The sequence below is a fragment of the Pleurodeles waltl genome, chromosome 7 (genome assembly GCF_031143425.1).
Source record: "Pleurodeles waltl isolate 20211129_DDA chromosome 7, aPleWal1.hap1.20221129, whole genome shotgun sequence".
NCBI lineage: Eukaryota > Metazoa > Chordata > Amphibia > Caudata > Salamandridae > Pleurodeles > Pleurodeles waltl.
Genome location: NC_090446.1, coordinates 670,850,961 through 670,865,670, shown reverse-complemented (window position 1 = coordinate 670,865,670; position 14,710 = coordinate 670,850,961). Strand labels below are relative to the sequence as shown.

Below are 14,710 nucleotides of genomic sequence, written 5' to 3'. Positions count from 1 at the left end.
TAAAAATACATCTTTTAGTAAAGTTGGTTTTGAGATTGTGTGTTTGAAAATGGCACTTTTAGAAAGTGGGCATTTTCTTTCTTGAACCATTTTTGTGACTCTGCCTGTTTGTGGATTACCTGTCTGGGTAATGTGACAGTTGGGTTGTTTGCACCTCTCTCCCGACAGTGACACAAAGGGGGCTGGGGTGTAGCCTACATATTCTGATGAGCCATCTGTGCTAGGAGGGCGGGGGGGTAGTCACTCGCACCTGATAGGGCTGTGCCTGCCCTCACACAATGCAGGCTCCTGCCCTATGGTGTGTGTCTGAGGCCTTGCCTGGGCAAGGCAGGATTTCACAATCAAGTGAGACATTCTTTTGAAGTAAGCCTACTTCAATGACCAAAATGGGTAAAGGAAGAGGACCCAAAACCACAGACTTTAGACACTTCTTGGGGTAGACACTCTACCTCACAGGCACGTCAGGACAAGAAACCTGCTGGTGAAGAATCCCTGAACTAGACCTGCCAAGAGGAACTGCCTGGCTGCCCAAAGGACTCACTGGGACTGCTTTTCTGTCAAGGACTGCTGCCTTGCTTTTGCCCTGCTGACTTGCTGCTCCCTGACTGTGCTCAGAAGTGCCCTCTAGGGGCTAGGATAGAGCTTGCCTCCTGTTCCCTGAAGTCTTAGGACCAAAAAGACTTCTCTCCTGCAACTGGACTCCTTGTGCGGCAAACATGTGATGCACAGCCTTCCTAAAAACGACGCACAGCCTGCCCCGCGGTGAGAAATTCACTGCACGCCGAACTGGAACAACGCAGTGCGACTTCGCAAGGACAAGATTGACGTGGCACCTGCGTTGCGACCGGAACTTCAACCCACAGCCCACCACATCGACGCACAGCCGACCCGGGACAACGCAGCCCGACTTTCAGAGAGGAAATGACACAGCGCCTGTCGTGCAGGAGAAAGTTCCACACAACGCCCACTGGATCGACGCAGCACTTGTGACTTCGCTCCGCAAGCCCAGGATTCCACGCACAGACCCCGGGCGCCAGAAAACTCACAACTCAAAGAGGAAGTAAGACGCGCACCAGAAATCAAAGCAAAGCCTTTCCCTGTGTGGAATATAACGACGCAAATCCGTGTGCAAGAAGGCGAAACTAACGCAACCTTCCCCGTTTTCCATTCATCGCCTCCTCTGTGGTCCCTTGCGTAGATTTTGAACGCAAACCATGTACTTTGTGCTAGCAACAGACCTTTATTGTTTTTAAGAGACATTTACTTGTTTTGCAAAGACTTAAGACACATTATATCACTTTTACAGTCTACTTATTGCATTTTAATCGTTTTGACCTGCATCTTCTCAGATAAATATTATCTATTTTGTTAACACTCTTTGGTGTATTTTTAGGTGCTATATGGTGGTATTGTATGATTTATTGCAGAAATACTTTACACAGTGCCTTCTAAGTTAAGCCTGACTGCTCAGTGCCAAGCTACCAGAGCGTGGGCACAGGATGATTTGGATTGTGTGTGACTTACCCTGACTGAAGTGATGGTCCCTGCTTGGACAGGGGGTAACCTGACTGCCAACCAAAGACCCCATTTCTAACAGTGACTTTGACATTCTTCTCTCTAACTACTACACTGTTCGCTTCAATGTCCACCAACCCCAGGAAGTGAAAGTAAGCAGACAATAAATCCATATGTAGGAAAAATGTTATCAAATACAAATATAACCCACATTTTTACTATGCTTGCTGCATCATGGCTGACATTTTGAAAACAGACTGTGTCACTTTTTAGGTCTCACCTAAAACATCACATGTGCTGTCTTTTGCCAGAATTATTGTTAGCTTATAGTGCACTTTGAGCCTGCCCATTGTTTTTACCAGTGGTTGGCTTCATTGGCGCTTTCATATTAGCACATGTGGCCTTACCTTCCTCTTCTTGTGTTTGACCCTCCACTTAAGCACAGACAAATTACTGTACCCTTTTGCTGCTCACTTTTTATGCACTACATCTTTCTTCTCATTTAAACACTTTATGAGTGTGCATGTGTTTTCCCACTATCACTCTTGTGAGCTTCGCAGCCACTCTGCTGCTCTCCATATTCCTCTCTTCCACCTTCGTGCTTCTCCCCAACTCTTGTTGCCTTCTTGTCTGTGTGCTTTCTCCCCTCCATGTTCAGGTTGCTGTCTTTCATTTGATCCCCCCACCTGCATCCCCATGTTTCTTCTCTGCAGATGCACCCTCCGTTTTGCTTCCATTCCTCACTTACAACTCAACCCACTTTGTGGCTTCAGCCTCTCATCCCAGTGTTACTTCATCCTCACCTACGCTCATGTGTTGCTTCCTCACCCAACACTGCTCCGCCCTCCAATGTTGCTTGCCTCCACCCAATGTTTCTTTTATAAAAATATGCTTTACTTTTCTTATCTTTCTTTCTTTATTTTCTTTTTAATTACTGATTTGACTGGAATATGTAACTAAAAAAAAAAAAAAAATCTGCGCATTTTTGTAGGCACACACACATGTGGTGCACGCAAGTACAAAATGATGCGCTTGACCATGTCAAGTTTTTTTTTATTCTTTAGCTATGCGACACAGCAATGGGGATGCTGTGTAGGGGTGGGCAAAATTGGTGGTTATTCATTCTGTGGAAATCCATGGAATTTCACCAAGGGCAGAAATGGCCAGCACAATGTGCAGTGCAGATCCCTTGATGTCCTTGCATAACTATGTAGGTGCATCGAGGGGTATCCCATCCGCTCCAGTGCATACCCCTCAGCATCCTTACATATGTATGTAAGGGTGCTGAGGGGTATACACTATACTGCAGTGATTTAAACAGGGCTGAAAGAGAGAGCAGTCCCTCTACGTTCAAAAATCACTTCATATTTAACTTTCATCTGCAGAAGTTATTAAACTGTTTAAAACCAAACAGTGATAATTTAATTCCGCCAGCGGAACGGCAGAATTGATTAGTAATTCTGCGTAATATGAGTAATATGAAATTACTAAATTACTCCAATTGCACCTGGTAAAAGCTGCACCTTTGATTGAGGCCATTGCTCAATTCTATGATCAATTATGCTTTTTCTAGGTGCGCAGGAACCAACAGTTTTTAACATGTTTATTCTGATATAGCAGCAAATGCTGGGTGTGGGCTCAATGGGTAAAGTGTTGATGCTTTCAAAGCTGAGGCAGGTCTTTGTCAGGGACGCATGTTAACAACCTTTCTCTTTACACTCTACAATAATGACTTAGAAAGGTCTTTGTGGATAGCTGAAGTGATATGCCATAGTCAGGTGCATGACTTATTCCTGTGTTGCTCTTTTCCCATGACATGGCCCTTAAGGTCAATTCGGCTACTGGGGTTCACAAAATCCTGTACTCCTGTGTTCTTTTTATGGACCTAAAAAATAAACTTATCAAAAGCACTTGTTATGACCTGTGACTCTGCGGCTGCAACTAAATTTATATGATTGTTATGTAAGGATCAATAAGTTCCAGAATTTTACTTGTTTAGGTGTCGCATTAGACTGTGCCCCTAACTGGCATCACTTGCCCAATCTCAGAAAATTCAGATTAGTAGGTCTTTGGAGATGATATGTAAGTTTGCCTCTAAAGTAGGTGCAAAACGTTTGAAACAGATGGTGGACATTAAGAAGAATAAGGCCCATATTTATACCTTTTTTGCGCTACATTTGTGTCATTTTTGTGACACAAATGCGGTGCAAACTTAACTCCATGTTTATATTTTGACATTAGACACGTCTAATGTACAAATATTGTAATTTGCACCATTTCTTAGATGCGTGAACCTACCTTGTATCAATGAGATGCAAGGTAGGCGCTCCTATCTAAAAAATGATTCTATTCCCATAGCCCCATATTTATCCCTGTGCTAAAATAATGTATGGGTGGGATGAGGGGCCAAATAATGGTGCAAAGCTAGCTTTACACCATTATTTAATGCCTGGATCAGACCAGGCGTTAGGGGACCTGTGGACCCATTTCCGTGGTCAGACACCATGGAATGGGTCCATAGGTGCCTTCCCCAAGCCCCAGGAACATCCCCACCCCCGCCCCCACCAGAGGGACACTGGAGGATGGCAGACCTCATCTTCAGTAAGTAGGGTAAGTAGACGTAAGTACTTTTCAAACTTTTTTAAAGTGCCATTGGGGGTCCTGAAATGGGTCCCCTACATGGCAGAGGGTGCAATGGCCAGGCCCAAGGGACCCTTGTTCACTGTGCTGGCCACTGGGGTGGTTGCCATGACCCCTGTCTTTTATAAGACAGGAATCATGTGGTATGGATGGTTTTGCATCAGAATATGACGCTAGGCTGGTTAAAGGCATTTTTGTTTTTACTCTGTCCAGCCTAACGTCATTTTTTGGGTGCAAAACACCCTTCTCCCATACCGCCACCCGCACCCGGCTAACGTAATTTTTTTTAACGGTAGCCCACACTTTGCCCCGCCTTTCGGGGTTCCATACATTTAGCACCCGGCTGGCGCTCTGTAATGATGCAAGCCAATGCTGTACTTTTTGATGCAAAACTGCATTTGTGCAGTTTTGTGTCAAAAAGTATAAATATGGGCCTAAATGTTTATTTGTGGTTACTTACGGTGCAGGACCTTGGGGCTACACTGATGTTTTTTGTATCCAAAAGGCAAAAATGTTTTTCTGAAAAGATTGTTGGCTCTTCCTTCTAGTTGCTCCCCCTCTGTTTGTCACTGGTATACCTGTCTGGAGGATCATCCAAACTCTGGCCTCTTGTGGTTTTAGATTTGGACTTATACATGACTCTAATTTCAATCGTCTGGTGATCTTCAGCTGTCTTAAATTAGATAATGCCCTGAAAATTCCACTACTGAACTACATTAAAATGGTATGAACTAACTTGGGCAGGTCAGAGTTATTTTCTGATCTCGAAACAATTGTGCATTCCTTCGAAAACACGATGAAGTCACTTTGATCTACACGTTATATAGGCCCCTAATACAACATTGGCAAAGTTGTAACCGCCGTGCAGCCGCCAATGCGGCCACACTCCCGCCATGCCCATTCTGACATTCCGCGGGCCCAGAGGGGATGTGGGCCGCAACATGGGAGCCGGCTCCAAATGGAGCCGGCAGTGTTGCAGCTGTGCGATAGGTGCAGCTACACCCGTCGCCCTTTTCACTGTCTGCTGTGAAGACAGTGAAAAGCAGTGCGGGGCTGTGCCTGGGTGCCCCTACACTGCCCATGCCAAGGCCATGCCCTTGACTCCCCTTCCTGCCAGCCTGTCCATGGCAGTTCCTACCGCCATGGACAGGCTGGCTGGAAGAGGACTCGTAACTTGGCGGAGTACAACCGCCAGGACCGCCGGGACAGCCGGGACCACCGGGACCACAGTGGTGGAAAACCGCCGGTCCCGGCGGTGCGACCGCAGCGCTTCCGCCGCGGTCAAAATAGGCAAGATTGCACCGCCAGCCTGTTGGCGGTGCAATCGACAAAACAGCCCTGGTCGTCTTTGAATGCCAGGGTTGTAATGAGGGCCATAGTGTTGATAGGGATTGTACCGAGTTTATCAAGCGAAAGGTGAGAGCTCACTCTGCATTATCTACAACAGAGGGTGTGGAACCATATCTCACTTTAGTTGTAAATACACAACATTAATTCTGCTGACGCTTCAGATTAGGTAATGGCTATTTCTCAGTAGTATTTCAGAAAGCTGGCCACTGTTTGGACAAGCTTCCTCTCAGTTAAAGTGACCAGCAGTCTGTAGTCTGCTTTGCACTTTGTATTATCTTGTCTATTGTATCAAGAGCCAAGAAAGTATCATTTGATCTCATTGTTAGGAACTTTAAAATAAATAGATCAGTTCTGTTTTAAAAATGTTTATGTACTTGTACAAATTCACCACCTACAACCCGGAGACACCGCAAAATGGGTATGGAAAAAAGTAGGATATAAGATAAGTGAAAAAATACGAACTTTATATTTTAGACAACATAAGCCAGCCTCTTTTTATTTGCATTTGTTTTCAGCATATTATATTTGTGTGGTTGTAATTAATTTTAGTCAGAATGGTATCAAAATACTAACTACTTTGCCATTTTTAGAGTGATTTTTAATTTTTTCTTTTCGTATTGTTGAAATGGTGGCAATTTATTTCTTGGAAAAAACGCTTTAGTTAGTAATTACATTTCTGATGTAATCATTTTTTGATAGTATGTTGAATTTGGCTTGGCATCTTTTATGTCTGTTTTTAGGGGAAGATGGATTAACTGAAATTGAATCCTAGTTTAAATTCCATTTGGAATGTTTGCACTGCAAGAAACGCTCTAAGGTTCTGATTTACCTGTGTACATAAGGGCAAAGAGTGAGGGCAAGCATGGCTTCAAGCTGTTTTCACAAAAGTGTGCCACTTTCAGTGTTCAAAGGTGGCAGGATCGTAGGGGGACAATGTGCCCATACTTTATGATTTATGAAACACCGTTCCCCTACTTTTTGCAAAAAGACAACCATCCGACAGTTAATTCCAACAGAATAAATGCTGCTCAGTTGAAGTGTCTCCTGTGCGGTGAAACTGAAGCCCGGCAGACAGCTAAACACTATTCATTCCCTGCCAGGGTGCCTGCTCCCCTGAAAGAAATGCAAATGTGCTCTATGAGTTAATTTGCAAATGTAAAAGATGTCTGGGAGACCTGCTGGCTTTAATTGACCTAATCACTGGAAGCTTTGTTCTAAGAAATATTTATTCTTTATGAGTGGTAGTGCAAAGAGTTAACAACTGTGCTGTGAAGTGTGTGCCTTTAATGGTAATTAAATTTATATCACACTTACTACACCTGGGGGTGTTGAAGGGACAGTATTGTAAGTTTGAAAAAATGAATTACATATTCACAGTGCTTTCTGTCACAGGCTGTGACTTCCTAGCACTAAAAATACATGTCAGTTTTCTCCACTGCACCAACCAAGACTTAATTGTGTGGCTCTCTGGTTACACACAGACCTCTGCAGTGCATTAACTAATAGAGGTTTTATAATGTACTATAGTGCATTTCCCAATGAGTAGCAACTTTGTTTTATTTATTTTAAATTTAAGCTGCATGTTGTGTTATAAGTAGCTACCTGACGGTGAAAAACCAAATAAATTACAGAATATTTCACTTTTTATAGCCACACCTTTGACTCTGTCCCATGCTCACTGACCCCACCCCCACTGCATGCAGCATCACAGTTCCCATACTGTTTTTTGATGCACGCTGACCAATGGCTGCTTTTTGGTGATAAGCAGATCACTAAATTACCAAATGTTTTCCTTTCCGTTGTTTAAATAATTTGTTGTGTGAGCCTGTGTTTTTTCCTAAGCATTCACTATCCCCAACAAGCATACAGTGGGATTAGAAAACGGCAAGATTTCAGTCAAAACTACATTCACTCACAGTGAACACCAGAGGCCGATGTAACATCAATGAGTCACTTTTGTGGCTGAGCATAGCAGCGTGTTGGCATCTATGTGGGTCTTTAATCGCGCCCACCTCACACCTATCACTTTCACTCGTTCGTGGACTTGCCTTTCAAAAATCCTTTGATGACATTGGTAAATGCTTTATGTTTGTCCCGCCTTGGAGCAGTTTTGTTACCGCCTTATGGACTGACCCTGTTACATGGATAATTGTACGTTGCTGATATGTTTGACTGCGAGCAAACTTCTTTTTCCTGTTGTGTCTCTCCTTCGCATTCACACTCATGGCGGCAGTGGAGCTTTGAATTTACTTGCTTATGTCAATTTCAATTTATGTGGCAAGAAATGTCCAGTTAGAAATTTACAATGCTAAAAGCTCTAACTCGAGCAAACGCGAGACCCATTGCATTGCAAATGCTTGTTTCTCTGTGGGACACATATCCATCCGGCCTTTTTGACAGACTATGAAACCATCGGCGTCGAGACAGGAACAAAGTAGTATGTTGCTCTTTTACGGAGCATGTTCCAAGTCACTCTAAATATTTAGCTGTTTAAAAGCTGTGCCAATTCGACCATGTGGGAACGGCCATCTGGTAATGAAATAAATATAACGAGCACTGTTACTGATTGGCCAGCATTACTGCATGTCTGGTAAATAACGCTATCCAATGTATCTTGTGATTGTACCCAAAACTTCACGTTTCGGGTGAGTTCATTTTGAAGAACAGTCATGAAACGTCTTCGTAGGCCCTGTTTGCAAAATATTCAGTGGGAATCATTCACAGTGTTATGCTAAAGCCAGTTGTACACTGACTTGTTTTTATGTAGCGTCTCTAACTACTTTGCTGTTGTAAACAATGTAAATAACGAGTGTCACTATCTGTAAATTGTATTGTATTGTATTGTATTAAGCTACTCACTTTTGGAAGGTTTGAAGGCCTGATTATGACTAGGTGGTTAAAGTCGGATTTCCGTGTTGCGCAATAATTACGCCACGCCTTTGTTTCCCCTGTCAGATTTCAATAAATAAAACCTAGCAAAATTCATCAGGTGTGTGGGGGTGGTGTAGTAAAAAGGCAAACAAATCAAATCTCTGCGTTATAAATATTAAATCTGCCTTTTATGCTTTCTCTCTTGGCCAAAATTTTAAAAGGAAGGTACTTACCACACTCAATAAATGCCCCACCCTAGTGTAACAGCAATTCATGTGTTGGGTAAAAAGATGACACTTATACCCCCACGTTTCCAAAACAAACTTTTAACTCATTAAGCCATTCTGTCAGCTGGTGAATATTTGTTGCCCAATCTTCACCATACTGACGTCTGAAGCATGTGGAAGTCAAAGCAAAATGAAATAGAGAGGGATAGAACTCAGTAAGGAGGCCCTTATGATGATGACAGAGCCAGATTTATTAGCTCTTTTTAAAATAAAAAAAAAAACAGTTCTGCAAAAATCCATATGGAAAAGGTATTGATGTGTTCTGGGCCAGGTTAAAGGGATGCCTTCATTGTACGTCTGGGTACAATTACTGCAATATTTGTCCAGGAAGCCCATGCATTGCTCCCAAAGCGAACACATTAGGAGGATGTGCCCCAGTGGCTACATTCCTGACTCTGGAACAGATTTAATCACTTTTCTTGCAGTTGTACCCTTTGGCACCAACCCTTGCTCCAAACAAGCAGTGCAACACAACAATTGTATCAACCAGTGCAATAATCCTGAGAGGCATATGAGGTGCCAGGGACCTTAGAATGAGGTCACTAAGAGACTGCAGCTGGACCTTAGGGAACCAGCACCAAATATGATGCAATACACAGCTTTAAAAATCAGAAATGTTAAAAGATAAAGCCAATGAGTGCAGTTTATTAATATTAGTTGTATTTCTCTTGCATCAAACTGAAAGAGACTAACTTATTTTTTTGACATTATTTTTGTAGTTTCAGGTTTCATTCGGCCTTATTTTACCCCATTTCTTCAGAAGTCTGAAAAATATGTACACATTCTACAAACGCGTTTCCTCGGATTTCGGCTGTTCCTACTCTTCCTGTATCAGATTGTTTTGTACTGCATTGACCACATGCTCTCCGAATGTCACTAATTGAAAGCCGTACTGCGCCTTTTCCTCAAACCTTACAGTCAGATATGGGGATTCTTGACCCTAACCCATGCAAATTTACTTTACAGATAGTGATCTTATCCAAACACGGACGTCGACGGTGACAAAGCGAATCACAGTCGGCCGTGGTAAGAGACCTCTTTATTGAACCTCACCCACAAATCTCCTTCCAGTGACTTCCACATATGGAGAGGTCACAGATCCTACTGCCAAGAGGACAAATCACCACAACAAGTCCATAGCTAGCTTGAGATTGTTACTCACCATGTATGCCTGATCAAGTGCTTGCTTCCGGTAGTCTAGTTCTTCCTCCAGGTAGCCCTTCAGTTTGCAGAACTGCTCCTAATTGACCAGTGGAAAAAAGAAGGAGGTCAGGGAGGATGGCATATCAGGGAGTGTGCATTACCACGAAAGGAGGTAAGTTAAGTTTTTCAAATTTACCCACAGAAGAAGGTTCCATTGAGGGAACCCATCACATTTTAAGCTGCTCTTTCATGGTACAAAACCTTTTTTCTTATGCTTGATTGCCTGCATTCCATTGGGATTCAGAAGGGTCCCTAGATGTACACATTTATTTTATATAGTAAGCATGAATCATTTTTTCTCAACTATAAGGTGATGGGCAACGTCCGAAGTGCAACAAAGTTTGCAAAGGGATATTAAAAGGGATCTTAGAAAAGGGAGGTGGCTGGTCAGGGATGAACACGTCCTCTAACTACAAAACTATATGTAAGTAACGGGTCAAAGCAGATGATGCGAAATACATAAAGAATACCAAGTTAGAGTTTGTAGAAGCATTCCTCTAAAATATAAAATGCAAAAAGTTTGCCAGCATAGGAGTTTCACGATCAGAACAAGACTGTTCCACCTTGTGAAATTAAGTGGGTTTACCATATTGGGGAAGTCACATGAATGTTTTGCATTTCGTGGTGTTTCATAAGAAATTGATGAAACTGGAAGGTAATTTTGTGTCTCATGGCGTATTTTAGCCACCTTTTCTTCTACTTTGTAGAACAATTAAATTACATTCTGCAAACTGCCACTGTTTTGCTACTAAGATCTACAAAACAAGAAAAAATAACACTAGACCTACATAAAGCCCAGGCCTATAGCCTGTATGTGTTATGGAAAAGTCTGGAATTTATGTCACTACTGATGCGAAGCCTTCTTAGTCGACCTCTAGACATGCTTCCCTGGCAATCTTGCTGTTCTGACACAATTACAGCCACTTCTCTGGTACTAGGCAGAACCCACAGCACTATCTGCAAACAAAAAGGAGAACTGTATGGATGACCTTACCATGTCACTCTCCAACTCCATCATTTTCTGGTGCAGAGCGGCTTCGGCACCTTCAATCTGCTGGATCCACTAGAAGTAAACAAACAGCAGGAGCATAAATAAGAAAAGCCCAGTGAAATAAAATCTTACTATGATTTTCAACCCAACCATATAAATTTGTCTCCCCTGCACAGATAGTTACATCACTACAAAGTCAACATGTCAAGGCTGATATGAATGTCCATCAGATTTTCCTCCTAGGCGGCAAATCTGCATACAGTTTTACAAATTCCCATTTTGAGAGCTAATGGCTTAAGAAACTAAATTTCCCATTGTGAGTTTCAAAGTGAGGTTGGAAATTACAATTGTTTCCCTTTAGATCCCATATGAAGAGTCACAGCGTAACCAGATCACACAGGGAGGTTCATCATAGTTTGGAGCAAGGAAAAGTGATCGCTTAATAAATATCCATCAACAGCTGACCACGGAGCGATGTGATGTGTGTGAACTGTACCCTGTCCACCAGAGAAAATGAGACAGTACCTTGTCACCAATAACAAAGCAGTACTGAACACATACTGTGACTATAAAACAACAGGACTGTACCTTCTCTGCCAGGGACAGCACAGTGCTCGCCTGAATAATAGCGACTTGCTCTTCGTTCCTTAAATTCTGTATGGAGAGAAGCAATTCAGTTAGAAAAAGAGCCAGAGGTCCTTATCTGTCACAGAGCTGAAACGGACAGCATAATTCTAACTTCACTACAAATGAAAAGTTAGACTGTATTTACAGATGTTTAAAATACAACATTGCAGCAGTTGGGCACAGACTAATTAACTTACTCGCTCATAATACTAGAGAGGGACACCAACAAAAACGTTTAAAATATTATAACGAATATAGCCTGGAACAACCAAGAATGGTAAGCCACAAAAGTACACAGCTAACGGTTTCCTTGCATGTTCTTGGCAGTGTTTATATCAGAAAGTGAATGCTAACAAGTAGAACACGTAATGGAGTGACCTATTGGAAATCAGGTGGTCAGGTGATTCACTAGATTCTATTTCTTATATTTCTTTTTAGTTTGAAGAAGTGAAACGTTTTATTGGTAGTGGGAGAAAACTACTTCAATTATATTGCAGAGGTGTTCCTTGAGCCGTGTAAGACACTATACTTTGCTGTTGTCGTCCTGATTCACTATGGTCTCCATGTCATAGTGTATGTTAGTGGGATCATAGTGCACTAAGCCTATTTAATAGAGATGTTTGTTGCCTTCCTGGCTGTGTTTTAAGTCAGACAGAAGGTTTCATAAAGAATTTAGAGAGAAAGAGAACAGATTCCTAAGGCATCCTTTGGAACATAAGCAAGATGGCTGTCAAGGATGATTCTTCAGGAAAAACTAAACAGCCCCAGGATAAAAGGGAAGTACTTCCTCCATATGATCACAGTTATCCATGGTAATGTCCTATAAAACATGTTATGTGAAGAGTTTACCGTACATACATATTGAAACTCCAGAAGCTCATCTAACCTCAAGAGATTGTGTAAATTCTGAATGCTACCTTTCACACTAGCAGGTAATAGTATGATGCGACCTAGTAATGAGTATTGTTCTCCTACTTGCAGAAGGTATGGAAACAAGCAACACCGAGCCTGTGTGCACTCAGAATTATGAAACGATTTTCAGTGTAGTTGAAGTGCAGGTGTAACTCTAACACAAATATTCAAATGTATCCCAGCCTTTCTACGATCTGTTAACCACTCACCCTTCCATTACATGTTGTCACGACTTGAGTGAAACAGGTGGATGGTGTTAGAAAAACATTTTGGGAAGTAATGATTTTTGTGCTTCAAATTAGGCAGGTGTTAAGGATATCTCATCTCAAATCCCCTGAGTGCGGCTAAAGTCATCGAAAATGCACTTGTAATATGCATTAATGCATGCATTAATGAAAGGCCGTTGAAGGCTTCAGATGAAGACCAATTTTCATCTTTCATTTTACTTTATGTCTTAGAGGAGTACAAGATTGACCATCCCTCCCTTCTCCAATGTCTACAGGATCATATGGGCATAACTGGGACAGTTGTAGCCTCGATGGATTATTTACTGCTAGAACAGAAACAACAAGTAAAGCTAGGTTTATTTACATGAAAGACACAGGAAATGTCCTGTAAAGCTCCACAGGGCTCAGTTGCCCAGTCATGGCTATTCAGTGCCTGTTTGAGAACCTTGGCCCGTGTTTCCGACCTAAACTAAATTCCAATCCAAAAATATGCTAAAGCGGCACAGATTATACCACAGCCAGAAACATGAGAAGAGAATACGACACTCTTCTTTCAGACTTTCCAAGATATTGAATTGGCAACAGAATGAAAGCTTTGAGTTCACTCTTTCAGGGGTCTCAGAGGCACTTGCAAAGGGCAATGGGCCCATTAAGGGTACATTAAGGATGCCGGACAAACAGATACTTGTAATGTGACTTACAAACCTGTGGAATGCACCTGAGTGATCGTTTCCTCTCTGGTCAGAGTGTCCCCTCTCTCACTTTTTCAACAATTTCCCCACTTAGCGCTTCAAAGCGCAATGCTTAATTTTTGCGATGGTTACAGATGGTGGGCATTGGCATCCATTTTTTGGAACTGGACCTTAATTTCATCATCAGACATAGACCCCAAGCAGTGGAGTGAAAGGCAGAAAAGGGAGAGAGGAGAAAGATATAGAATGGAATACAGTGACAAATTGATAAAGCAGGAATGAAAAAGAACCGGCAAAAGTAATATAAAGAGACAGGACGTCTCGGGTGGTGAAAGAGCGACCAATGAGCTGGAATCAAAACTGAGTATTCTTGGTATTTGGCCCTTCCCTCGCTACCTGGCACTCTACAGTGCCAGCTCCAAATAAAACGTTTAAGCCTTTATCTTATTTTGTATTTATGTATTTAGTTATGTATTTATTTGCAAATTAGCACTGTTTAAGGAGCATGTGAGGAGCACCTAAGAAATCGCCACTAATTAGATAAATACATTTTGTTATTAGGAATGCCAATGATAGGGATTGAGGGCAGAGCTGTAGCTTGAGTTTGCAGGGGGAAGTCCTTATTCACTGCACTATAAAATCAGTCAGCATTTCCCGATTAGCAAAATGATTTCTAAAGTGGCCAGACTAGAGCTGGTCTGTTCTGTTGAAAGGAAGGGCTGTGCAGTGCTTTATTTGTAAAAGAATAAGTGCCAGCACTCAAAGCTCTGTTTAAAAGTCAGTAGCCAGTGTAATTAAATGTCAGTGCAATGAATACCAGGACTGCTAAGTATTAAATCCACTGCATGCTTCTTTAATCCACTACCAGGCACTCCTTGCCCCTTTATTTCAGTTTTACTAGTTCAAGCTTTGTTCCTTTATGACAGTTATTCCATATTTCTCTTATTCTGTCTTTCCTTTTGTGTGTTTTCCTTCTCTTGCTCTCGGTAAATGTCTAATGCAGAGAAATGAGTGCTGGTGGCCCCCATTGGCAAGCATCATCTCAAATTAAGTACTGGGGCTGTGCTAACGTGAGCGACCTACCATACTTCATCTGTTATCTACAACTACAGATTTGTAACTAGATATTATTTGAGAAATATAGAGAAGTGAGTTGCTTCCAATTAGATTGATAGCATATCCGAGCAATAGCAAGGCCCTGGCAAAAAATGTATTACAGGGGTGAAATCTTGTGAAATTTTTATATGTCAGGTTAAGTGAATTTCAATCAATTCTTTGCCATTTCATGGTATCACTAATATAGATAATATTAGCCCGCATGAGAGTAGCTCAAGCGAAAAATTCAAGTAGGAACCATAAAACTGTGGCTGAGAGCACTTCTCCTAAATATCTCGG

The 14,710-nt window shown here is 42.0% G+C and overlaps 1 protein-coding gene across 1 annotated transcript in view; it reads right to left on the bottom strand.

Annotated features, from left to right (window-relative positions):
- JAKMIP2 (janus kinase and microtubule interacting protein 2) overlaps positions 1 to 14,710 on the bottom strand; it is a 387,006-nt gene that overhangs the window by 64,820 nt on the left and 307,476 nt on the right. The window contains exons 17-19 of the mRNA XM_069244668.1: positions 11,446 to 11,511; positions 10,861 to 10,929; positions 9,826 to 9,903 (exon numbers count right to left, since the gene is read on the bottom strand). Of these exons, the coding sequence (XP_069100769.1) occupies positions 9,826 to 9,903; positions 10,861 to 10,929; positions 11,446 to 11,511 (213 nt within the window). The remainder of the gene's footprint in view (positions 1 to 9,825; positions 9,904 to 10,860; positions 10,930 to 11,445; positions 11,512 to 14,710) is intronic.